Raw genomic sequence first — 27,085 nt, 5'->3', positions numbered from 1 at the left:
AAATGAAAAACTAAGTTGGCAGGACATGCTTTCGAACCAGAGATGGGCTGTTAGAGGCAGGGATTGAAGACTTTACCCTTACCGACAGGTATGTAGCAGGAGGCTAAACCACAAATTTTGGTTTATGGTGTTCTGACACTTTTTTCCCTTCCTGTTTTGTCTCCTGTTTGACAGGCGGAGACAGCAGCCAATCGTATCTGCAAGGTGCTGGCAGTCAATCAGGAGAATGAACAGCTCATGGAAGATTATGAAAAGCTGGCCAGTGATGTAGGTATCCATGGTGCTGTCAATTCCTGAGCAGCGTCGTGTGTATTGCATGTATTACCAAGCAGCCTAGGAGCCCTAGTGATGGACCAAGACACTATTGTACTAGGCTCCCTACAAACACAGCACTGTGTCTTTAAACCTTTAAACAGCCAGATCTCTAATATGTGGAATAGGCACCATTCCATGTTTCCTTAGAAAGTGTTTTCTTCCAGCAGGTAAAAATGAAAGACTGTGAACTATATCAGGGGACTAATATAATCTACTTCAAAATGGTGGTCATCTGGAATGGAACAGCCTTCAGATTCTCCATTTTAGTGAAAGAAATCATTGTATCACTAAAACTAAAGGGGAAAAAAGTCATTTTAAGAAAACATGCTATATTGTACAACTTTATCGTATAACATCTTTCATACAATGTGTTAGAGTTAAGTAAATTATAATGGGGAAGAGAAGTTAAAGGTATAGACAAGGAAGAAAATAAGCATTCATTAATATTTTGAAAGATCCTATATAGGATATAAACTGAAGACTGTCCCAGATAGTAGGAGCGGCAGGGGAAAAGGCTCACACATAGACAGGTATGAGACTGCAGAAATGACTATAGGAGGCCTGTGGTAGACAAGTAGAGGAAGCAAGGAGGAGAATAAAGGGACAAGGTCCATAAGCCTTGTTGGAGGAAGACAATAAAGAACTTTTGAATACAAAGAAGACAGTTCTAAAATTGATGCTGACATGAACTGGGAACCACTGGAGTTGTTTTGGGATGGATGTGGTGAGATCCCACTTCACTGTACTTATAAGAAAGCATATGGCAGCTTTCTGCTCAATGTGGAGCTGCCCGTTGTGTTATCTCCCTGCTGGCTCCCTAGCAGCTGTTTGTTGTGAGAAACTATTCTCAGAGCTGTGCCACCTTCCAAGAATCTAGAGCGGAAAAATGGAAATGGAGGCAGTAACTTCATTTCTACACCCTAGACCCTGCTGTGTCAGAGAGGGCAAACCAATTACAACAATGTAGCCCCAGCAGAGCTAAAACACTAACGGGCTTGCAGTATTTTTGAATCAAGCGACAGCCTTGTTAAGGTCTAGCATGTTCTGAGAACACAATTTGCTCTTGACTCTGCAGAACCGAACCATGAATTAACCACATCAAGGAATTCCATGTTGTAACATTGTCCCTCAACATGGGAGTCTGTACAGGGTAGATACTGTAAGACCATACTTCTGCAAAGTGGTTGACAGCTTTTTCTTAAACTAGATCCTTGCCTTTGACAGAACTCTGCTGGCAATGCCCAGTTTCAAACAAAGTGGACAGTCCCTAATAAGTTCAGCGAACACAAGTAGTTTTAACAAAACCTAACCTGGGGCTAGGGTGACCAGATAGCACGTGTGAAAAATAGGGATGGGGTGGGGGCAGTAGACACCTATATAAGAAAAAGCCCTGAATATCGGGACTGTCCCTATAAAATCAGGACATCTGGTCACCTTAGCTGGGGCTTAGTTTTTAATAATTTTGCAGCTATTCTGACACCTCCCTCTTGTCCCTGCTGTTTTCAGCTGCTGGAATGGATCCGTCGCACCATTCCATGGCTGGAGAATCGGGCACCTGAGAACACCATGCAGGCCATGCAGCAGAAACTGGAAGACTTCAGGGACTACCGCCGCCTGCACAAGCCCCCCAAGGTCCAGGAGAAGTGCCAGCTTGAAATCAATTTCAATACCTTGCAGACCAAACTGCGGCTTAGCAACAGGCCGGCGTTCATGCCTTCGGAGGGGAAAATGGTCTCGGTGAGTGTGACATGCTGAGAGCACAAGGCATCTGTCTACCATTCCGAATCAGGTTTTACTACTTTGAACCTTTATTATTTGTATTACCGTAGCACCTAGGGCTCCTAGGTATGGATGGGCACCCCATTGTGCTTGGCGCTGTACAAATACAGAAGGAAAAGATGGTTCCTGCCCCAAAGAGCTGATAGTCGTTGAGTATAAAATGACTGGTCTCTATATGCAGGACTCCGTCCTGATCAAAGCAGTTAGACCAGCATGGGATATTGCTCACTAAAACCTGTTGTCCTCACAGACTATTCCCCCACATTAAGATGGGAGTGGTGGTCCTCTGCTTCTCTTTGTACAAATTAGGTCTGGCTGTCAGGCTCCTGGCAAGCTGTCAGTGAAAACTGTGATTGAGTGAAGGCTGTGCGCATTGAGGCCACAAACTAATTTTTTATTGACATCTTTGATGGACTGATCAAAGAGGTTTTCTTGTACTGGGAGGCATGTGACTGCCTCTCATGACACTTCACTGCATCCCTAGCTAACGTGGTGTGGATGCAAATGCTTCACAAAGTGTCTCTTTTGGGTTCTGACCTGCTCAACACACACCATCCTGTCAGATCTTCAGCCTGCTGCAAATCTACATCTCATGACTGTGGAGCCAAAATACAGTCTCCTGTTGCTACAGAGTGATTGGAAGCCTATGGCTGTTTGGATGAATAACTAAAGCTGAAGAACATTCTCCATTTTCTGAACCAATCCCTTCTTCTTATGCTGTTGTACCTTTTCATCACTGCAGGACATAAACAATGCCTGGGGCGGCCTAGAGCAGGCTGAGAAGGGTTATGAGGAATGGCTGTTGAATGAGATCCGAAGGCTAGAGAGGCTGGACCATCTGGCTGAGAAGTTCCGGCAGAAAGCTTCCATTCATGAGTCCTGGACAGATGGTAATGCCAATCTTAATGCTTCCTGCTGAAAGCATTTTGCCCCTGAAAACACACCATCACCTATCTGAAGATAGAGAGGGCTGGGTGCCATGGGAGTTATTGGTACTGGTCTTTCACATCAAGATCAGAGCTGAGCAAATAATTGGTTTGGTAGCCAAACTGAAAATATTTGGTTAGTTTTTTTAATTGGAACTGAATGTGTTGATTTTTTTCTGTCCTTTCCCCCCCCACCCCCCCAGCATGAAAAACAATTTAGATCAAACAAAATACTCAAATGTCAATCTGAAGTGACAATTTCTAAACAAATTCTCAATTCAGATCAACATTTCATTTTGAAAATGTTGCTTTAGAAAGAAAAGTTGAAACGAAATATTGAAAACATTTCTGAAATTTTTTTTCAGCTGAAGGTGTTTGCTGAATTCAACCTGAATTTGTGAATAGTTTTGGTGGCCTGAAAAATGCATTTTCAGCTAATTTACTATTTGCCAATAATAACAATAATAAATAATTAATAATAAATAAATCACCTGGCTCTAATCTAGATACCTGGGTTGGTTTATTATTTTATTATTAGTTTGGTCTCCATCCTCAAGCATAGTGTGACACCATTTCAGTCACTAAACTGGACAGGTCCAAGACTGTAAAGGTAGCGAGCGGGTGCTGCATGTGGAAATGTAAGTTGATTGGCAGAACTGCAGGGAGGGCTTTCACAACTGCCAACACTGTTGCCCGGCTCATGCCAGTTGTGTGTGTTTGTATGTGTGTGTGACTTTCCTGAGTACCAACTCCACTCTTATTTTTAGGGGGAAAAATATTGGGTGTGTTAGTATTGAGAAGAGATTCAGGTCTAGGAAAACAGTAACATAATGAAGTAGCACCTAAGGACTGTATTCAGAGCCCCAATGAATGAGGTCCTGTACAAACAAGTAATACAGTCAGAATGGCCACCATATAGAGCGTGGGTATCAGTACATCTCTGTCATCTGAGCTGGAAAACTACTGGTTGACCTGTGGCAAATATATGCTTCTGGTGTTATGCCTGAAATTTACCACTGTTATCTCACCTGCTTCATTACCCTTCCGGAAACTCTCTGGTAGTGTGGTTACAATTATGGTCCATAAAATATATTCTCTGACTAAAATATATTACAATGTGTCCATCTCTCCCATGTGGCCACATTTCCTGCTTGTGCTTCCAAGCTAGAGAGCCGGTCCTAGTGTGACTGACGGCACTTGGTCGAGCGGCGCTGTAAGCAGTTAACTCTTGTTACTTGCCATCCAAGACCACTGGTCTGAAACTGAAAAATGTGAATCTCCAGACTGGCTGCCTTGATTGCGGAGTGTTCCAAGTGCTACATTTGGAGTAGTGGTGTGTCAACCATGGGAGTGTAAGCCAGTCTGCCTGGGCGTGAAGAATCCCTGCAGACTAATTGGTTTCATTATCCTGTCTTTTGGCTCCCTCTGCAGGTAAGGAGGCAATGCTGCAGCAGAAGGATTATGAAACTGCTACCCTGTCAGAGATAAAGGCCCTGCTGAAGAAACATGAAGCCTTTGAGAGCGATCTGGCTGCTCACCAGGACCGTGTGGAGCAGATTGCTGCCATTGCACAAGAACTCAAGTACGGCTGCCACCTGCTGCATTTCCCTTTCTAGGAGCTAGAATGGGGCTCTTGAAGGCTAATCAGCTTTGCCATCCTGCCCAGAACAATCCTAAAACAATCCCTGTTAAGATTTAGAGTGCTGCAACGTAGGGAAATCCCAATATTTCTGATGGGAGAGGATACTGTGGGGAGGGGCTGAAAGACATGAGAGGTGCAGGTCAGGAAACTGTCTGTTTGGGTTAATAGTTAGATCAATAGTGGTAAGGTAGGATCACATGCTTGATTCTCAAAGGGGATTTCCATCCTCCTCCACCTATGTGTGCTGCCATGAACTCTTCCCTAAGGAATAGCTTTTGTTGTTGTTTCTATTTTCCTCTCGCTAGCTTAGAAGGGGCACCCTATAACCCTTACCCTCCTTCTCATATCCTGCTTACTCTGCCAGGGAGGAGAGACGGACCCATCGATCACAGATTTGTATGATTTCAAGCAGGTGCAGCTTTTAGGCCCCTGTGGCCTTTGCTGGTGCGTAAGGCTCCCCACTTCCAGGAGTCCCGCACTGGATGCCTGGCCTGGGAGCTAGAGCACCATCCATACTCCTGACTGACTCCAGCGCCATTGGGCCGCAGCCCGGACTGAATTCCCTGGTGGCCTTCCCTTGCTCCTGCTTGGAATGCTGCACGTCAGCTCTATTTTGTAGAGGGGCTGATGCAGAGGTCACAAGGGAAATGGAGCCTCATCAGTAGGGGAGGCTGGGGTGTGTGGTGGCCACAGTTTGAGGGCAGTTTGTAGGCAGGCAAAAGTTGGCCAATATGGTGTGCGGAAGAGAACTAGCTGGGGCCTGCATAGGGTCCAGCACAAGTTAGTATTGGCTTCAGTTCTTTATTATGAAAGAATAAGTATCCCTTTTGATCTGAACAGCACGACTGGGGTATCATCAGCACTTTTACGGCCAGGGAGCTGTTTTCTTTAAATATCTGACTGCAACAGAGAGAGAGATTGGCGAGCCCTGGTCCTGGGATGGAAGAGATCATCCCCTTTCAAGCTGTGTGAAATGCAGGAGGGAATAGGCTCAGCGCCCATCCCAAAAACCACCTTCAGGATTGGCATCAATTGCTCTTTGGTGGAAGTCTCCACAAAGAGGCCAAGTGACAAATAGAGCATCGATGCTGAACTCTCCTCTCTCCTGGAGTTGTCTGAAAAGTCAGGTTGGGACGTGTTGGTTGAGTGGTCTGGAGGGAGCCTGCCCTGCTGCTGTCTCTGCTGGGCTTGTTCAGAGGGTACAGGACAGTTTCACTCTCCAGGGCTGACTATCCAGCACTTTCAAGTGTTATGTTCACTCATTAATCAAATCAATGATCCTACCTAAGGATTCTCTGCTGTGTGGTCTGCCTCCTGCCCCAGAAGCTTCCCAGGCTGGGTGTCATCAGGCTAGCAGCAGGTCTTTTCATTTCCTGTTAAGTGCAGAAGCGAAAGAGAGATGTGTGCGTTCTTCTCTGTCTCCTCACTCTTATAGAACATGGCCCCATACGTATGGGCATTGCAGGCAGTGTTTTCTAGAGCAGGGGATGCGGCATATCAATTCACATTTTAATCCCAGGGTTATTTGAAATAAGTGAATGTTCTGTGCACCTCAGCTGCTCCTGTATGTTCCTCATTGCCCAAAGGGTGCCTGCAGCACTCTGCCTCCTTCAGCATGATTTCACGCTCTTTAACTACATACCGTGGACCTTCTCAGCCCCCACTTCCTATGTACAAGAAGCAGGTATTTAGCCCACCTGGTGTTCTGAAGTGGAATGCATTTGGCATATCTGTATACATGAAAGTCACCAACTCCCACCGTGGACTGAAGTCTCAGCTTTTCTCACCCTGCCCACTTGCCTAGATCTTCCCATCAGGCCACCTGCACCATTAATTGGAAAAAAGGAAATCACTGGTGGGTTTCTTTTCTAGTTTATAATCTCCCTGTAGTGATCTTCCAAGTTTGATACACAATACCACTCTGCAACATCATGTGTAATCTCTCCAAAGATGGGCGCTGTTGGTTTCTATAGAGTCTCCTCAGGAGAGGGGATGGGGATACTTTGATTGCTTCCATTCTCTGAGATCAATGGAGAATTATTGATTGATCCTTCCCGGAGTGCCTTTGTTCAATTTTTCCTTTTTTGCTGTTGTTTGTTAGTGAGCTGGATTATTATGACTCACCAAGTGTCAACGCCAGGTGCCAGAAGATATGTGACCAATGGGATAATCTGGGTGCTTTAACCCAAAAACGTAGAGAGGCCTTGGAGGTAAGATATGCTCACTGAGATCACTCTTGAGACACATTGGCCTGGCAGTCTGCTGTCTGTGCTGGTCTTGCTCAGGGGATATAGGACAGGTTCACTCTCCAGAGCTGACTGCCAGCACCATCAAGTGTTATGTTCACTCAGGAATCTAGTCCATTATCTCACTTCCTATTCTATAAAATATGGCCCTGGCCCAAGGAGTTTATAATCCATTTTAAAAGAGGACAGTGCAGTTCAGATAATACAATGTACCAGGAGATGATGCAAGTTCAGAGCAGTGGTAATACCTATGATCTCTCCTAGATAACTGGTTTTGTGGAAGTCTACCAATGCTTCCTTCCTTCCCCCACTGCAGAAAATTGATCATGTGTTACTTGTGCGCCCCTTGTAACAGAAGATCCCCAACACCATGTCTGCCCATGGTTTCAAAAGAAGTTGGAAACCTTTCAGCTTCTTGCCCTTGGGATTACAAGGCCAGCCAGCAGAGAGCACCTTTCAGGCCCTCTGTTGTTCCTTGCTGATTAGGACCATGCCATGGTTTCATTAGTTCAGTAATACATGCCATAAATGCAGGACAGCCAGCAGCCTCCTTTCCTAGCGTGTGTTCCCATACCAGCTGCAATGCACACTAGCATTAGGCTTCAGATCTTCCATCCGTTTCCTAAAGCTTGGTTATCCAGACCAGTAAACCAGTATCATGTTTTTACATCCAGCCCTATGTATACCTTCTAGCCCAGCTGTACCACCAGATTTGGCACCTCTGCATTGTGTGAGCTGGTACATTCACTTGGCATTCCTGTATTTTAAAACTTAGCTCTGTTTTGAAAAGATTATCCTTAAAAATAAAATAAGGGGAAAATCAATCTTGTGTAATGGCATAATTACATAATCGGATGTTATGGTTCATGTAGCTGATTTACATATATGCAAATCAAAACTATTTAAGAAGTCAGTCTGTATAGTTCCAGACGCTAACTGCAGGAACATTTGTAAAGTAATTTCCTTCTGAAAACACTCACAGAGGCTCTGCTTAGCCAATTACAGAGCGTATTGTCCGGTGACTCTACTCTAATCCTTTTTCTTCTTTTTGGAAATTCCAGAGGACAGAGAAGCTGCTGGAGACAATTGACCAGCTGTACCTGGAATATGCCAAACGAGCCGCCCCTTTCAATAACTGGATGGAGGGGGCCATGGAGGATCTGCAGGACACCTTCATTGTTCATACCATAGAGGAGATCCAGGTATATGCAAGTCCGTCCCCTGAGATGTGTTTGGGTGCAATCAGACAAGACTTTTCAGTTGATTACCTCAGGTGCTTATGGCCTTATGACTTACCCTGTGCTTATGGTGTTCTGGTGCTTCTGCTTTATCTAGTGATCTTTAGCCAAAATAAATAAATAAATAAAAATATTGAATGAATGTTTTTCTTAACTTCTTCAGAAGATCTGAATCCAAATGGTTGTAAGCCAAGTTTACTCCATTCCAACTGGATACCAAGAGCTGAATGTGGATTTTTCAAGGAGATGTGAAGGTCTTGCTTATAAATGTCTGAGAGTCAAGAGGATCATGCATTATTATCCTCATGAGCGGGGCTTAAAGCTACTGTCAGGCCCTGCATGTGATGCCAACAGTCCCATAATTCCTCACACTCAGTTCCTCTGGTCCTCTTGTTTCTTTGATGTCTTCTCTGGTCCTGCACTGGACAGCTGCACTGCTGAATATCAAAGGGATCAGTGCTTTCTCCCTTTTGCTCCTGAGTTACCATTGAGAGTCAAAGGTTTCAAATCTCCGTGAGGTCACTGGAGGCAGCAACTCATCTTCCCCTTTCCTCTTGCAAGGCTGCTATGGAAAGAGGTTATAGCAGCTCCCCCATAGTCCTCAGGCCTCTGTGGTCTCAGTTGCCCCTTCCGGGTTCTGAGAGGCATTGCTATTTCTCCTGCTTGACTAGTGCTTGTGAAGACAGCAGACAGTACAGGTATTTGCTTGATCCAGACTGGCTGAGCTGAAGAAACTGGTTCTTCTTGCCCTCAGCAGCTGCTGCTTTGCTTCGTGGTAGCAACTGATCTGTTGGCCATCGTGCTAGGTCCCTCAGGTCGGATCAGAGACTGTCATTTCCAGGTTAGGTCATTGTGAGGGATGTCCGACAGGAACACGGCATGAGAGAGAGAATGCGTGGAACGCTGGTGGGCTTTTTGGGTGTGAGCCCTATAGCACTAGCAGTGACAGTGAGCTACTGGGTGGAGGCGTCATGAAATGGTTCTGACCTAGCGTGAGCCCTGTTACTGAGCTACAGACCTGCTGTTTTCTAAAGTACTTCCCCTAGACCCAAGAGCTATTTAACTCTTCCATACGGTAGATCAAATCTGACCAGAGAGAGCATTTTATGAACGCTACCTTCTCCCATTCACAACTGCATGGGCTGCCTCTCCTTCTATCCATACTTGAACTACATCCCTGTGGACACAACAACAGTTGCTTACATAAGAAATGATTTACTGTGTTTAACTGAGTAGAACATACGTAGGTTATCAGTCACACAGTCTGCTTCCATTCTTCAGTTAGAATCATAGAATATTAGAGTTGGAAGGGACCTCAGAGGTTATCTAGTCCAACCCCCTGTTCAAAGCAGGACTAACCTCAGCTATATCATCCCAGCCAGGGCTTTGTCACGCCTCAGCTTAAAAACCTCTAAAGATGAAGATTCCACCACCTCCCTAGGTAACCAATTCCAGTGCTTCACCACCCTCCTAGTGAAAAACTTTTTCCTAATGTCCAACCTAGACCTCCCCCATTGCAACTTGAGACCATTGCTCCTTGTTCTGTCATCTGCCACCACCGAGAACAGCCTAGCCCCATCCTCCCTGGAACCCCCTTTCTGGTAGTTAAAGGCTGCTATCAAATCCCCCCCTCATTCTTCTCTTTTGCAGACTAAACAAGCCCAGTTTCCTTAGCCTTTCCTCATAAGTCCTGTGCTCCAGCCCCCTAATCACTTTTGTTGCCCTCCACTGTACTCTCTCCAACTTGTCTACATCCTTTTTGTAGTTCCTCTGCCCCTGTCTATCTGTACTGTTCACCTCTCTATCCCTGCACATGGGCCTCTGTTTCCTGGTCCTCTTCGCCCCTTCTCTCCCCTCTGCTTTTTTCCCTGGCCTTTCTCCTCCTTTACTGGCTTCCATGCTTTCTAGAACTAAAAACCTAGAAACAGCTGGAAATGACCCAGGCCCAAGTGACTTGCCAGCTGTCCCCAAACCATCAGCAAGTGTTCCCCAGACCACCTTGGATTATAGTTTGGGAACCAAAGCATTAAGAGGATCAGAAAGGTCAGTTGTGGTCACGGAGAGGGAGCTATTTACAGCTACAGAGCACTTTGCCAATGGGAATTTGCCAGTTTCTCTGGGCTGGTAGATGTTCACCTAATTCTAATGATCCCTGAACAGACTAGGCCTCCTTCTGTCGATTCTACTGTAACCATATTCTATGCAGATGTGGTACAGCCCTAACTGGAGAAAACTAATGCCTATTTATGCTAGCACTATGTTAGTCACCATGTTGCTATAAAGTAACACGTAGTGGTCTGATCTCTTTTTCCTAAGGCGTTGAGCACCCACAACCCTTACTGCAGTCAACAAGCATTCCAGGAACATCAGCCCACCAGAGTTTATAAAGCAAGATGTATCTGACATGTTTTGTGACATTCTCTCTGTAGCTAATCAATATGGGATAGAGCCAAACACAATGAAAATTATAACTTGCCTTGTACCTACCTGCTTTAATCCAACTGTGAGGGCCTGAAAAATATTTGTGTGCCATGAAAGTGGCTTTTACATGCTGTGGCATGGCCTTTTCTGCACCCTGAGGGTGTGATTGCTCTGCTATAGCTGCAGACAGTTTCCAAACTGCACTTGTTTCTAGTAACACCTTAATGTGGAGACTGTCTGGTGACTAATGCTCTTCTTACCTTTCCTCTGCCCGCCAGGGATTAACCACTGCCCATGAACAGTTCAAGGCCACTTTGCCAGATGCCGACAAGGAGCGACAGGCCATCCTGGGGATCCACAATGAAGTCTCAAAGATTGTCCAGACCTACCACGTCAACATGGCAGGAACCAACCCCTATACTACCATCACCCCACAGGAAATCAATGGCAAATGGGACCACGTGAGTTGCTTGGAGCCTTGCACTTTCTCTGTAAGGGGCAATGTTTGACCTATTTTGTCACCCCAGGAAGTGAATTATTCCCTCTCTAAATTCTCCTGTCCAATGCAGAGTGCTCAGTTGGAGACTCAGAGTTTAAGGCCAGAAGGGACCACTGGATCATCTAGTTTGCCCTAGTGTATATCACAGGCCACCAACATTGCCCAGCACCCCCACACTAATTCCGACAACCAAAATTAGACTGAAGTATTACAGCTCACAGTCTAGACCGTTATGGGCCACAGGCGATAAGAGGGACTGAGATGCACCAGTGCCCGATGCCCCTGCGATGGCAGGGAAATGATTAAGTGAGATATAGATAAATAGCTCCAGCAAGTGACCAGTACTCCATAATGCAGGGGAAGGTGAAATGCTCCAAGGTCACAGCCAATCTGAACTGGAGGGGGGAATTTCTTTCCCACCCCACATGTGGTGATCCATTAGACTCTGAGAAGGTGAGCAAGACTCACCAGCCAAACACCTGAGAGAGAGAATTCTCAGTAGCACCTCAGAGCACTGACCCTCCCCATCTTGCATGTTCACCATTTTTTTCCAGCATGTGTGGGGGCTTAATGTGCTTCAGAGTGCAGAATGTGCAAGTTAAAGAAGAGAACTTGGATCTTCTTTATTCACTTCTTGTGCTGGTGGAAGATGCTATACCTAGTACCAGTTGTGGTGATGGTCTTTGTGGTCCAATGGCAATTGAACAGAGCCCTTCAACTCATTTAACATAGGCCACCAAAGAGGCATGGGGTGTTAACTTCTTTTGGTTAGGTATAACTTGAGCTGTATTTGAACCATCAGCTCTAGAGAAGGCTGGTTTCATGTCCCATTGCACATCCCAGGAGCCATCCAGCCCAGGCCAGATGCTTATGACTTCTTATTTCTTCATACCCCTTTGCTTCATCAGTTTCTGAATGCATTGTGTCTAGCTTTACTACACATGAAACGCATGCTGTGCCTTGGTGTTTTTTGCTACAGGTGCGGCAGTTAGTTCCCCGGAGGGATCAAGCCCTGATGGAAGAACACGCGCGCCAGCAACAAAATGAACGACTCCGCAAACAGTTTGGCGCACAGGCAAATGTCATTGGGCCCTGGATCCAAACCAAGATGGAGGTAGCATCTTATTAATTTTGAAGCAGTCTTTTTTTCCCCCTCCTTCACAATCTCAGCTGGCATTCTGGATTGCCTCTTCTTTCAGCCCTTGGGCAATCCTACGTTCATGCTTCAAAAAGGGAGGCTTTCACAGAAAGTCAATGGATAGAGTGTGCTGAGATTGTCTCAGTAATCGGATGTATGGTACTTTTTTCTTCCTGCTCTTAGAAGCAAATACAAAAATGTGGACTCAAGAAAGTTAGGGATGCTGGCACTTTAATTCATTCAAAGGGTTTTAAACTTGCATTACACAAATACAACAACTTTCATACCAACTGTTTCAAAATGCACTACAAAATAAACACAACTATGTACTTCAACAGCAGCAGGAGGGAGAATTTTTTTAGCTAAGATTTGAATTAAGGTAAGTGGAGTGAAAGATGGAAAAATGCAAGATTGCAAGTGCTGATGGCAGGTGGTACAAGGGGAATGCTCTCAAAGGAAAACATTTAAGAAGATGTGAGAGAGTTAATGCTAGACAAGCAGAGATGCGGTGAGAAAAAAAAAAGCCATGAGATAAGGAGCACAGACATGAAGAGCATGAAGTAAGCAGGGCAGCAGACACGGTGTGGGGAAAGCATCATGGATAAACCTTCTTGATCTCTCTCCTAGCTAAGGAAAAGGAAAGTGCTGACCAGCTTAATCCCAATCCTTTAAATTACTATTACCAGAGACACATTGAGAGAGTTCCCAGAGCAATCAACTATGCCTTCATCTTCTATCATCAGCTGTTGCCCAACTAGTGATTCCACTTCATTGAATCCTCCTCAGTTTAGGCTGCTTGTCTGCCTTCTCGAGGAAACTCCAATGCTGTTACTGTTCCTTGGATCCCAAATGGCACAATTAGAGGTGGTAACACATATAACTTAGCTCCTCTGAGCTCTAGCTGTTCCCAGCAGCATTCCTTTTCCATCTTCTGTCATCACAGATCCCCACCCTCATCCAAATACATGGATGTATCTCTTATGTAGCCTATACTACACCTTGCTGGCTAGCTTCTGATTTGCACAGAATTGGGTTTGAGAATCTGCTCATGTCCCATCTCTTCTGAAAGCACTAAGCCCTGGCTGTATTAAAACATTTTCCATTGTTTAACTGGGGATGGAGACGGGGGGAGTTGTATAAAATGGGGGTAAGGGCCTGCTTCTAACATGACAGGCGCCATTACCCTGCGCACATGCTAATCCCTAGACCTAGATGATCTTGATAGACAACGGGGGGTAGATTATGGAATGATGGCCTTTGAAGTGACCTACTCAGATGTGCACCCACAATTCATTTTCCAGGTGTGAAATTCAAGTGCATATTGCACCCCCAAAATAGGAAGAGATGCCTCATCCTGGCTGAACGCACAACCAGAGGTCTGATGTGTTCATTTTAGAGGTCACATTCGGTGAAGCCCACAAGGGCCTGGGGCTCTTGTTCTCAAATCTGGCTTCTTATTTCTTAGGACTAGTGGGCATCAGTCCTGCAGGAGGTGGCTTTATCTCTTCCAAGTGGGCCAGAGGCAGAGGGTGGAAGGGAAGGAGGGTAAACCTCCTTACTCATTAGTTACCCTTCATCAGTCTACTTAAAGGATGGTGTTGATGAGGCTTTCAACAGAATGCCAAACAATTTGTTGACTGGGACGTGGCATATGTGAGACAGCGCGAGAACATGGCACGTGTCTGATGTGGTGAGCACACAAACGGGTTAGGGAGGAAGGGAAATTGCAACCTGAAAGCCCATAAGATCGTGAGCCAGATCTTCAGCTGATGTGAACTGGTGTAGTTCCACTCACTTCAGTAGAGCAAAACTGGTTTGTAGCATATGAGAGTCTGACCCCCTGTGTTTATCTCCTCTCTTCAAAGCCATAAAACTAGGTCCTGCTCTCTCAGGTCTACATGACTTGTTGTTGAAGCATTTCATCCCATATGGGGAACAGATAGATACTGTGCATGTTGAGACTTGTCCCTCTAATGGGCCCAACTCCTTTGGGTTTGTTTATGCAGGAGATCGGCCGCATTTCCATAGAGATGCATGGGACCCTGGAGGACCAGCTCAACCACTTGCGGCAGTACGAGAAGAGCATTGTTAATTATAAACCAAAGATTGACCAGCTGGAGGGAGACCACCAGCAGATTCAGGAGGCACTCATCTTTGACAACAAGCACACCAACTATACCATGGAGGTAAATGCCTTGGGAAGCCTTCAACCTTGTGTGTTTTAGCACAGGCATATAAAACAATCCAATGTGTGCTGGCCAGATAGTTAGCCAGGACCAGCTTTGATCCCCAGGTAAGATGAGCATCCCCATATCACCCAGATCCTTTTACAAAACCCTTGGCTAAACTTCACACTCATGAAAGTGAGGAACTGACATCACTGCTTTGCCCTCAGTGCCCTGCCAATGCACCTCAGTTCATACCTGCAGTTCTTCATGCTAATCCAGTCCTGAGTCCTTCCTGAGTAGTTGTGACTTCAGTAGATAGTCCCATTAAGACCACCAATACATCTTGAAAGTTTATCTGACATTATTAGCCTGTTATCTGACTAGCTGGATGCCTAAGCCTAATAGTCAGGGTGAAAATACAGTGATGGGGGTGGTGTGGATATGTTATGCTTTATTTGCACTATGGCAATGGCTAGAGACCCCAACCAGGAACAGGACTTTGCTGTGTTAGAGTCTATACAAATATAGCAAGAGACCCTGCCTGAAAGAATGTAACATCTAAACAGAAAAGATATACAAAGGGTACAGGGAAACAATGCAACATACAGGCAGTCCCACCCTTCCCCCTGTCATGCTCCCTGCAGTTTCAAGGAATAAGACATCTGTGTATTTTTGTTGTGCTCAATATTTCATTGTAACATTGCAAATCAATTCCCTAGCTAATCATTTTTTTAAAATGTAACTTACTACTGGGGCTGGTCAAGTAACAGAAGAAAGATAACAACTGAATATATTATGCCATTAACGTCACTGGTATTTGCTGACTAGTATTTGACCAGCTATAGAGCTAGCTGAGTTCCACAAAGTATTTTTTGAATAAATTGTTTGACAAATACTGGAGAAATTCCCCAAATATAATCAACTATTATTCAACCAGCTCTACTCACTAAATTTTCTCTCTTTAGGATTGACTTTCCTTTCCTGGCTTCTTTTCACTTCCCTTTTCTTTCCTATAATTATTTATGGTGATCTTTTCCTGAGTCATCTTCAATGTGTTTCCTAATTTCCCTCTGTCGAGTTCTCTGCCTCCTCCCTTATACTGTTTCTCTCCTTCTCTCTTTATAGCTATTGGGTACTTATTTCCCCCCTAACTTATTCTGTCAATCTTCTCCTCCTCCATCCACCCACCCATATATAAGCCTGGAAAATCATGCCAGATATTTAATGGCCAGAGTACTACACCTACTAGTAGCCACAGCCTGATATGAAGCATATGGGATCCATTGTCCAGGACCAATGCACAGATGAGTACCCCACCATTTATCAAACTGCTGGAATCCATATCAGGGTGTGGTCTCTGGACTCTGTTTGGAGAGTGGGGGGGGGCCTTAATGTTTTGCATCAATCTCTGGCTAGTAGGTGTCTCATAAATTTAGAGTCATGAAGTTTAAGACAGAAGGGACCACCATATCCTCTAGTATGATGGCCTGTATATCACAGGCCATCTACATCCCCCAGCATCCACACACTAAACCCAACAACCAAAATTGGACCCAAGTATTATGGCTCCTAGGAGGCGAGACTGTTATCTGTCACAGATAAAGTATAGGAGGACCATGGTGCACCAGTGCCTAGAGGCTCCAAGCCTGCAATTGGCCAAGTCCCTTCTGTCAGCTGGAAAGAGAAGCTTTCTCTCTCTGTTTCCTCATCTACATCTTCCTGGATGCTGCAAAAATATGGAGATGATAATGTGTCTCTGCTACCCCATGCCTTTCACAGAATCCATTCTTTTGCTCCTTCTCCTTAATTAATGGTTTCAGTGCTGCTGCTTGAAATTCTCCCAAGCAACAACCCACTAAAACTAACCAGATTCCTGTCAGTTTCACTTTGGCAACAGTCACATGGAACAGACTCTGGTCACTTCTCTTTACTGTGTCTGGGGAAGATCTGAGGTATAATAGAGGCACTGGAGAAGTGTATCTCAGACCTAGGAGGACATCTGTGCATCAGTTTACATTCAGGTCATGTTTAAAAGATTTTCTGCATGACAGAGCTAGAAACTTTGGCCTTGATTCCATTTACACTAAGGCCACTTTACACCACTCTGGCTGAATAAAGGGATCTTGAAGTTGATGCAGTGCCTTAGTGTAGATGAGAATCTGACCTTTCATTTTATTTTTATTTTTTTAAATGAAGGTTCAGATTTTGAAAAAGTTGATGGCACTTGCCCAGGGTGAAAGAGGTTTTCTGAGCAAGTGGATTTCCCAGGCTCGACCCACCAGGATCATTGAACTTGTAATGATTAACACAGTCGAACCAAAGGTGCCAGAAGCAGAAGGTGCCACTTTTTAAAAGAAAAGTCTTGTCCTTTCTCCTTCAGCATATCCGAGTGGGCTGGGAGCAGTTGCTTACAACAATTGCTAGAACCATCAATGAGGTGGAAAATCAGATTCTGACCCGCGATGCCAAAGGAATCAGCCAGGAGCAGATGAATGAATTCCGGGCCTCCTTCAACCATTTCGACAGGGTAAGTCTGTGCCACCTGCAGCTTAGTGGGTCACCTGCTTCTTCATACCATTAGAAACCAAACAGCCTGTGCAGTAGAGCTAGCCACATAGTAGATTTTTCATTCTTGTGCTTAAAGGACCAAGCCTCATGAGCCCTCAGCCCTGTGGAAATTGTCAGGTTATGCTGTCCACACTAGGCTAGTCTGTGTGTTACGCTGCAACGGGAAGCTTGTCTGAAGTGCAAGTTTCCTGAACGAGCTAACTAAGACAATGGGAAAGTCTGCTAGCATATTTAGGAAATGGACTATTGTCCCCACCCCGCCACATCCCTCAAGAGGGTCTACACATAGTGATTGAATACTTTGATTTATAAAACTCTGTAGGCACCCATCCTATCCTCTGGAGGTCCCTCACATAAATGCTACATGAAATACAACAAAATAAATAAATATAGAGCCACGAGCAAACCCAATAATAAAATAAGCCCATCATCAACTCATCCAGCACTCGACCATTCATCCTGCCAGCAGCCCTCACATTTATGTCTAAGGGACATTCACTGGAGTGCTTCCATGAATCTTTGCAGCAAAAATATCATGCAGGGAGGGAGCAGCTCTCAAGTCTAAAACCATGTAGGGTTCTCTAGGTTCCACGCTAACATCTTGACTGCCACACAGAGACTTCCTGGCAACCAGTACAGATCCTAGAGCAGTGGTGTAAACATATGTGCCTGACACTTACTAAACCCGCCACAACATTCCATGCTAGCTTTGGTTTCTGCGTGGTCTCAAGATATATTCCCATTACTGCACTCTAATCTCAAGGGGAAGCCATCTTCAGATGGCCAAATAATGACCATCCTAACTCCCCTCACGTTGTAAAAGGTACATTCAGGTCATGACCCTCTCTTCTTTCTAGTGCTCCTCCATGTACCCTGTTACATCCTAGCTTTCCATTCACATAAACAGGCCTTCCATTTAAAATCTATATATGAGATGCAAGAGAAGGAGCTTACAGTGGTAACATGGAAAATATGGTTGCCTCATCCTCAATTATTTCTTTCGTTAGGAAGCTTTAATGCTGGTTTAAAAACCAAAGTGAAAAAGTAGGTGTAGCTGGCCCTGCACACCTACCCTGAGCTTCCTTCTCCTGCCCGTGTGGCACGTCAAGATGATGATGACTGCATGCAGGAAGCACCTTGCAGCTAACGTTCTGCTTTTCAACTTGGGATTCCCAATATTTTGGGTCTCCGTGGTGATGAACGCTTCCCACCCCCCGATGTTTTGGGATTCTGAGCCCAAAGGAGTGCAGCCAGGGTGGAATGTTCTGCTGGCTTTGTGGCTGGCCTCCAGTAGGCACCCTTGTGAGGAAGCTAACATTTACTACGTGGCCCTTTCTGAACACAAAGGAAAGGGGGTGTGATCAATGAATATTAGATCCATCATGGGTGCATCCCTCTGTGCAATAGCAAAGATATCTGCTCTATAAAGAGAGAAATGCTGTTTTCAGGGTGGAGCACTTCACAGTGGTCAGCAAGTCACAGCTCTGCTTTCATGTGCAGGGTTTATACATACAGGGGTGGCAGCACTTCCCTGAGTTTCAGCTGTTTTTTTTTTCCTGGTGTGTTCTTGGGATGCCATGACTGTTCAGAAGCACACAAGGTACTCCCAACAGCTCAGCTTCATGGAAGCATTCCCTGGCATACCTACCCTAGCCTACCCCTTCATTGGGGCCATCTGATTTTTGACTGCAAGAACAGTAAGGTGACAGACTGTGTCTGTCTGCTTCCCTGCACTCTGGGTTACCGTTGAAATGCAGGGCTTCTGGCATTACTGGGTAAAAGAATAGCAATGTCAGGGACTGATCTGGAAAGAGTAAGTTTTAAAGCTTGCTCGTGTTAACAATTCTTGTTGAAACACTGGCAAGATGTGATCAAGCTCTCTCAGAAGCAACTGTTTTGAGAGCATTTTTAGCACATCCTGAAATGTCATTGTGGTATCTAACTTTGTGCACTTTTTATTTTTCTTCCCTGTCTTTTTTATCTGCATGTCATTCTTTCTCTACCTCTCTCCTCTCCTCACCCACTGCATGGTGCACTTGTTTGTTGTCTTTTCAACTGCCCTTGATCTACTCTTTCTCTTCTGTCTGCCTCACACTACCACCCCACTGGCACTGCATGTCCTGTTGCCTGGCACACCGCATAACCAGGACCACTCCGGCACACTTGGCCCTGAGGAATTCAAAGCCTGCCTCATCAGCTTGGGTTACGATATTGGAAACGATGCACAGGTACTGAATGCTAGTGGTGAATGCAGCCAGATGTTGAACTATGAGGAAATAACAGTTTTCTCCTTTCTTTTTTTTTTTTTTTTGTTTTGTTTTTGTTTTAATCCTTCTGTTGTTGTTCTCATGTTTTACTATACATGTTTTTCTGTTCCATCCCATCTTGTCTCTTTACTTAATGAATTTTCATATCTACCCCTTTAATTACCTTCATTTATTGTCTTGGGAGAATTCTTTTTATATCTCCCTATTCCATTTTCTTGTTTCACTTAACGTTCCCTGTCTTCTTCTCTTTGTGTATTTGTCTCACTTGGTATCTTCATGTCTCATTCCTTCTTTTTAATATTCAATGTATGTCCTATATAAAAATATTCTATTTCCAACTGAATCGCTGCTTCATCATGGTTTTTCAAACCACCTTTGTTGTATTGTTTTTCATTGTCCAATAACTCCTGTCCCCTTTCCCCCAAATCCATTTGTTGTAATATCTCCTGTGGGTTCATCTCTTCCTCGACTGGTTTCCATTTTCTCTCTCTTGGTTTCTTCCATCCTTGCATAACTTCCTGTAGAAGAAGACTGGCATGATGGATTGTGAAGATTTCAGAGCCTGCCTTATCTCCATGGGTTACAATATGGTAACGTAGAACCATCTGTCACTCATGTTCACAGTGGTTCATATGGTCTTCTGCAAAGGGGAAGGGGATACATTTGTAATGAATCAAGGTAAAAGCTACCTTAATTCCTAGAACTCTCAGAAATGGAAACTAAATGTTGAAATTGCCTTGTGGTGTGGTGTGTGTTTAAATCTTTGTCTTGCAGCTCTAGCTGGAGGGAAGAATGGGAGGGTCATGTCTAATTCTGACCTGTTGAGAGTGAGAATTGATTTGGAAAACCTGAATGGCTTATAATCTGAAAGAAGCAACAACATAGCTCGTGTTGCTATGTTCACTGTTTGCATTCAGCAACATGTAAACTCTCCAGCAATAAGTAACAGTGGGATTCCTATGGAAGTCTACATGACAGCCTGATGAATGAATGCCGTTGCTACCAATAAATATTGAAACAAAACTGTTTATACAGGAAGTGTTTTTGATAAATTTGCAGCGTGCATGTGCGTGTACACATATACACACACCTCCTCTGTTCCTAGTGTGACCATGATAGGCTCTGTGGGAGAAAAATGTGTAAAATACTGTACAGTTTTCTAAATTAATAAATCTGACTCAAATTCGGTCTTTAAGCTTCTAGTGTCCAAAAGTAAGACTCTAATGGACAGTCTGTACACTGTGTCTGTTCCACCTGGGTGCACTACAAGGTTACATGCTTAAAGCTTCTTCCTAAGGCCAGTTCTGACTCTAGGACCCTGATATCCCTTTGAAAAGCTTTCTGTGTTAATGTGGCAGCAAGTCTTTGAGCAGGTGTAAACCTTAATCTCTATTGAGTAATGTCATCCGCTTTTTCCAACCAGCCAAAGGTACTTAGACTAGAAACAATGCCATCAGAATGCTTTCCAGGTGCCTGTGTCCCTTTCCTCTCCTGCCCTAACCCTTCCCACTATGATCAGTGAAATATTCCTTTATTCCTCTCTCACCTGTTCATGTAGGTTAGTGTCCTCTTTGTTACTTTTCTCATAGCTTTTCCTGCAGGAAATAGATTAGCATGTTCAGGACAACACAGCATTAGGCTGACTTTGTCCAGAGAAGAATCGTAATAGGGAGAACCTCTGCAGGCAAAACATATTGCTATTAATCTTCTCTAAGAGAAGAGAATCATACAAGAAGTTTAAATAATGCCCTTAACCTTGCTGCCGCAAATGTTAGGCAAAGCAATCTAATGTATCCAATTTATCAACCCAGTATAAATACAGACTCCTTTAGTCTGGAGTACAAGGCCACATCAGTTAACATTTGACCAAATGCTTTAAAGACCTTGTATGTGTGTTACTGTTTCATGTTAATTTGCGCGGAGCTGCCTGAAGGTTTCACTCTTGCTCCCAGGCAGAGATTGGGATCTACCCCTTCATCCTCATACAGGGGAAGAAATAGTACAAGAGATCAGAATAGATGCTCTTAAATACAGAAAATTTAAAAGTATACGGTTTTGGCTTCCATGTCAAAGTGACATACAGTGAAAGAACCATGAGTCTAAAGACTCTATCCTAGAGAGGCTGCTCTCCCAGGCCTCTCCAAAGCATGTAGATCTCTGATTTCTAGCACCTTTTTGATAAAAGATGAGCTTAAAACCATTAAGACCCTAGAGAAGGGCAACAGGTATGATCAGAAATAAAAGGGAAGTAAGAGATTCCAGAGAAGAAATTAAAGACTAAGGCCAATTTCAAATCTGGCTGCCCAAAATTAGGCTCCTGAATCCATATTTAGGCTCCTATATAAATTATCTGATTTTTCAGAGGGTCTCAGACCCTGTGATATAGCATTGCATCTTTCTGTGCATTAATGGGAACTTTCTACCTTCTTTTGAAGCATCCATGCTTTTAGCCTCTGTTGTAGACGTGATACTGAACTAGAGAGACTACTGCTGTGTTCTGTTTGACAGCTGGCATAGGGCAACAGTTTTGTGTGAGTAGAGCGTTGTCCTAGAGCTTTGTTGAAAATATCTAACTCCAAAGGGCAAATGCTGATTTTTAAGAAAAGATCAGCTAGGAGAGCTTATTGGTGAATGTGTTTGTGAGATTGATTTGAAGTGTCTTCCGTAGCTTTATTTTCTTAGCCATAGAGATTGGGATCATTTAGTAACATTCCAGTCCCATTATTTCACCTCCTAGATGCCACCATCTTTGTGAACTGGATTTACATTCTGTTCACTCTTATCTCTAATCTCTTGACCTGTTGCTGACTCTCTTGTTACCTAGGGAGAAGCAGAGTTTGCCCGCATCATGAGCATTGTAGATCCCAACCGCTTGGGAGTAGTGACGTTCCAGGCCTTTATTGACTTCATGTCCCGGGAAACAGCAGATACGGATACTGCTGACCAGGTCATGGCTTCCTTCAAGATCCTGGCTGGAGACAAGGTGAGCTTACACTTCTGAAGTGAACCACATGCTACTTTTACATAAAGAAAATTCTGGCTCAGGAGTGGCTGAACTGATGTGAAGAGACAGGAAGTTTAATTCCTCAGAGGTGAACAATGAAACACTCAGCAGTCACGTATAAATCTCTATTTCCTGACCAGTTCAGAGGCAAACAATGATAGCTCTTGCCTTCATGTGCCCTACATAGATCCTGATTCAGCAAAGCACATTAACACATGCTTAAGTCGCACTGACCTCTACTTAAGTCAGTGGAACTAAGCGTATGTTTTAAGCATGGGTGTCATGACTCGACTTTGGGGAGGCTGGGTAGGGGAGGGCACCAGCGCTCAGCCCATGGCCTCTCCCTCGAGGCCCCGCCTATGTTCCACCCCTGCTCCGTCCCAGGCGCTGCTCCCCTGATGTCCCCTCCCCCCATGTCCCCATACTTCTGCTGTTTGGGGATCCAGCGAGCCATGCTGGCTGCTGGCAGTGGCATGGGGGCACTCCCCCAGAAGCTGCTTAGTGCTGCAGTGGCTGCTGCTCTGCCCCCAGCATTGCTGTCTCAGGCTGGACACCCTGGGCTGCTCCACCATGTTAGGGGTCCCACTGCGCTCCCACAGTTCTGCAACCAACTTTGCAGCAGCTGGGCAACTTCCCAACCTCCCCTGGCCTGCAGTAAGGGAGGGATCACCTGCTCCGTGCCCTCCCCTCCTCCCTAACCACAGCACCACTCTGGGACTTGGCTCCCCCGGGTGCCGCCCCGAACTCAGACTAGCATCCCCTTCCCCCAGACTTGGATCTTCGCCCCCTCCTGCCTCTTGCAGGAGAGGGTGGGAAAAGAGGTATGAGGGGCGGGCAGGGAGGGGCCGAGCAGGGCCGGGGGCAGAGCGTGGGTGGGGCGGAGAGGCAGAGCAGGAGCTTCCAGTGGCAGCTGTTTGGGCTTAGCTTCCCCAAACCTATTATACCCGTCGCCTATGGTTTTACATATGTAACTGGAATAATATATAAAATGTCTATCACACAAAATTAATACTAAACGAGAAACCAATGCAGCTAACAACACAAAAGTGTCTCTCGGAGCCAAAAATGTTCACTATCTTGAAGTAAAAAAACATTTCTACAGAAGCTTGACATCACGAACAGGAAAGGAACCAATATCAATCACTGATCTCAACAGATGTTTCTTATACACACAATCACTACAAATTAGCAGAGCAATTACCTTACCTTAACTTAAACAGTTTGGAGCCATGATACTAACGTACCTAATAAAAAATTATGGTTTTGATTGGTTATTTTAAAGTTCGTGATTAAATTCAACAGACAAAATGCTGATCAATTGTATTTTGATTAATATTGAAAAGTGATGAATTACTGGACCTCTACAAGTTCAAGTGGTTTTTCCCACATTTGATCATTCACAATGACATGTAAGCGTATGTTTTATGTAATCTGTATCAGATGTTCATTGATTTCCGGAAACCTCTATCAGTTAATAATGATTTTAAAATATCTACCTTTTAACCATACTATTACAAATACCATATGATAGACAGGAAACCTCCCAGGATCAAGGTAGATAACTTCTCTAGATTTGGTTAATCAGTGAAATCAATGTACCAACATATCATGAATTTTAATTTTTGTTGCATAAAATCACAGGCAATTCCTTAAATTAGCCAATTAAATAAATTTAAACCTAACATATACCAATATTTTCTAATAATTTTGGTGATCTGTTTTGAAAGATGACAATATGTAGTAAAAATATTGACATATCATGTTAACTGACTGAAACCTTGGATGTTAATGAATTACCCTAATTCAAGTACTTTTTTCATGTTTCTCTAATGATTTTATCATAACCTATAAACCTCATGTTTCGTCCATCTTTTATTACACATCCTCTCTGATCAGAATATATCTCCTGTCTCAACAGTTGTGTAGTAAATTCCTAATTATTTCAACAGGATGAAAATTAAGATGCAAATAGTGTTATCTGTAGTTTTGCGAAAGGGTATTAAATTTAAACTTGATTATTGTGTGCTTCCAAAAAAGGGTAATTATCAATATTAATTTGTTTTAAATGTTATGCTAAAACAAATACTTTTTGATTCACATTGCACTTAGAAGGCAATCCTCCCTCACTCCATTCATGAACATAAAAGCAGGACACCTAACAAAGGAATTGGGAAGTCAAAAGACAGAGAGAACCTCTGAAAGCTAAATATTTTTTATATATGCTTCTAAATAAAATTAACCATGAGTTAAGTTAGCTACAGGGAACTTGTTGGTAAGCTCACGTTCAACAAACTGATACCCAATTTCCAGAATGTGAATTGGTGCTGAGCCGCACTAGCGTCGGTGTGTTTACATTTCCAATAGCCAAATCTAGTTGGTTTACTTCCTTGTGCAAAATGTCACCTATGAAAGGTGGAGCATAGAAAAGGCTAGGAGAGTAGAGAGAGAGAAAATTGTATGGGAAAAAATAGATCATGTTGTCTGCTGCCTGTGCTGATGTCATTCATCAGCACCGGTAGGAACTAATTCATTGCCTTGGGGATCCCATCCCTCCTCTGGAGAATGAGACATTGAGGCCATGTTTTTAAGCCTTAAAATGAACCTCTAGGGTACAATAGAACACCCATCTTTTGAGTGCTTGTTAACAAGGGACTGGATCCAATGAACAATTTTTGCTTCTTTCTGTTCACCTTGAACAAGAACCATACCATCAGCAAGATAGCAGGCAGTCTGATACTGACAACCTCCCTGCTCCCCCACACAACCACTTTGGGTTTTCCAGACCTCTTCTCCCAATATAATCTATGTCTCCATTGTTGGATCCTGACCAAATTCCAACTAGGGTATTGCTTTCTGCCTTCCTGCATACCCAATGTGCCTTCAGGGGGATACAGTATTCTTAATTAACTGTCTTAAACTGTAGAACAGCTGCCCCACTGCACTCCTGAGCAGCAGGGAGTGATTTGTAGGGTACTCTCTCTAAGTAGCACCATTTTCTGGGAAGAATAATTTGCTTTTGTCTTTTGTTGTTTTTGTAGAACTACATCACTGTGGATGAATTACGACGGGAACTGCCTCCTGATCAGGCTGAATATTGCATTGCTAGGATGGCACCATACAGTGGATCTGATGCTGTACCTGGTGCCCTGGACTATATGTCCTTCTCCACGGCGCTCTATGGCGAAAGTGACCTTTAACCACCTCCTTTCTCCCCCACAACATACTTCCCACCACCTCTCCCATCCATGCGCACCCTTCTTTCTGTATGCAAAGCAGCCTCTGCTCCGCCTTCTTTTATTTTGTGTCTCCACTTTTGCTTCAGATAACATGTTTATAAGGGGGAGGGGGCATTCAAATGACCATTTACCTTCCCCTTGATATGACAGTTTACAGAATTATTTTCTGCAAAAAAAAAGTTCCTTTTAAAAAGACATATTTTATTATAGAAAAACAGGTATTTTTCTCCACCAGATTGAAACATAAAGAGAAAATTTAAAAATATTGCACCAAATGTTTTGTGTTGTGACATGGGAAATCGAGCATTGTTACATTCCATCCTTCTTTACAAAAAGAAAAAACAAAAAAAACCCAAACCACCTGTTCTGTTAACTTTTCCATTTGCGTATGTTTATCTTGGGGGGAGGGGGTCAGACACGCAAGTGCATGTGTTTGCTGGTTCACTCATTTCATGAAAATATTTTATGATAAACTTTTGAAATTGCTGTGTTTTCTAGGGAAAAAATAATGTACACAGCTCATGTTTTCATATTTAATTAAAAAATTTCAATATGCCTTCTATGTTTATCAGTGCACAACTTTTTTTTGTTGTTGCTGAGAGTTGTCTGGTTTCAGAACATGAAGCTTGAGAGTTGGTAACTTTGATATATTGCTTGTCACAAACCATATTAAAAAATTCTTGTGATAACAAATCTAGACTTCCTTCATTTGTCTAGTTAATTTGTTTAATCCCATTTAGTCAAAACCCTGAACACAAGTAGATTCTTTCAAAATTAATTTGATAGCTTTTTTTAATGTTCATAATACTTGAGGTTAAATGTTTAGCTCCATTGCCTCAGAAGCTTTTCCTTTGTGTTGAATGATGTTGAAATTTACATGGCTGATAGTTGCTTATAAATTGCTTCAAATGAGATGTCTTATCACTGCAAAATAGCATCTTCAACCATCCCTGATGTCAGCATATCTCTGGGAACAGGGTTGGGTTTTTTTATTGCTACAAGATCAGCTCAGAATGAGTCTACAATTCAATAAACCCAAAGTTTTAAATGGTCTTAATAACATTCCTCCCTCTGTCAAAGATTACATTCAGTATCTTGGTATTTGTGATGTCATCACTTCAGTCACCATAGTGTCTTTCAGGGTAGACAATTTGAATTTCTAATACGTTTAAAAAAAACCAAACCACCCTCTCACAAAACTCTTTAGTCTTCTTTATATATCATAAGGAAGCCAAAAAGGACATTTAATGCCTTCCTACCCTCCTCACTCGGCAGGTAACCTTTAATCTTCCCTAGTTCTCATCCCTTCTGCAACCTCTACGGAAAGTAAGGCGTTTTCTCCAATGAAGATTTCTTCACGTCTTTTTTGGCATGATCACATGTTAGGGACTAGCACTTACAGCTAATTCATTCTTGGAGCAATAGTTAGATTGCGAGAGTGCAAAATTAATTTGCGAATTGACAAGGAACACCTGCTACTTTCAGTGCTTCTGCCTGGCAGGGTCAGTTCTGATTTCCTGGGGTTAGGCTGATTTCTGAACAAGAACAGACTTTTTTAAATCCTTCCACTCAGTACAACTTTCTTTTCTTATTCCTAATCTAGTGTGACAACTGTAATAGAAATCACTGGGCTGTCAT

At 43.7% G+C, this 27,085-nt stretch overlaps 1 protein-coding gene across 6 annotated transcripts in view; it reads left to right on the top strand.

Moving 5' to 3' along the window:
* ACTN1 (actinin alpha 1) overlaps positions 1-26,140 on the top strand; it is a 138,140-nt gene extending 112,000 nt beyond the window's left edge. For 3 of the 6 annotated variants that reach the window (XM_067557809.1, XM_067557805.1, XM_067557807.1), the window contains 13 exons: positions 175-267; positions 1,822-2,052; positions 2,837-2,984; positions 4,452-4,602; positions 6,764-6,872; positions 7,970-8,110; positions 10,846-11,028; positions 12,046-12,180; positions 14,211-14,390; positions 16,753-16,899; positions 19,088-19,168; positions 22,032-22,190; positions 25,250-26,140. In XM_067557809.1, the coding sequence (XP_067413910.1) occupies positions 175-267; positions 1,822-2,052; positions 2,837-2,984; positions 4,452-4,602; positions 6,764-6,872; positions 7,970-8,110; positions 10,846-11,028; positions 12,046-12,180; positions 14,211-14,390; positions 16,753-16,899; positions 19,088-19,168; positions 22,032-22,190; positions 25,250-25,408 (1,917 nt within the window). In that variant the 3' untranslated portion in view covers positions 25,409-26,140. Of the gene's footprint in view, positions 1-174; positions 268-1,821; positions 2,053-2,836; positions 2,985-4,451; positions 4,603-6,763; positions 6,873-7,969; positions 8,111-10,845; positions 11,029-12,045; positions 12,181-14,210; positions 14,391-16,752; positions 16,900-19,087; positions 19,169-19,731; positions 19,798-22,031; positions 22,191-25,249 lie in introns of all 6 variants that reach the window. The other 3 variants (XM_067557810.1, XM_067557806.1, XM_067557808.1) reach the window with 2 other exon arrangements.
* The last annotated feature ends 945 nt before the right edge of the window (positions 26,141-27,085 follow it).

Source organism: Emydura macquarii, unplaced genomic scaffold (genome assembly GCF_026122565.2).
Source record: "Emydura macquarii macquarii isolate MOO-44397 ecotype Brisbane River unplaced genomic scaffold, CSIRO-AGI_Emac_v2 contig_1876, whole genome shotgun sequence".
NCBI classification, from domain to species: domain Eukaryota; kingdom Metazoa; phylum Chordata; order Testudines; family Chelidae; genus Emydura; species Emydura macquarii.
Note: the sequence above shows the minus strand (reverse complement) of the source record. Positions and strands in the feature narration are given on the sequence as shown.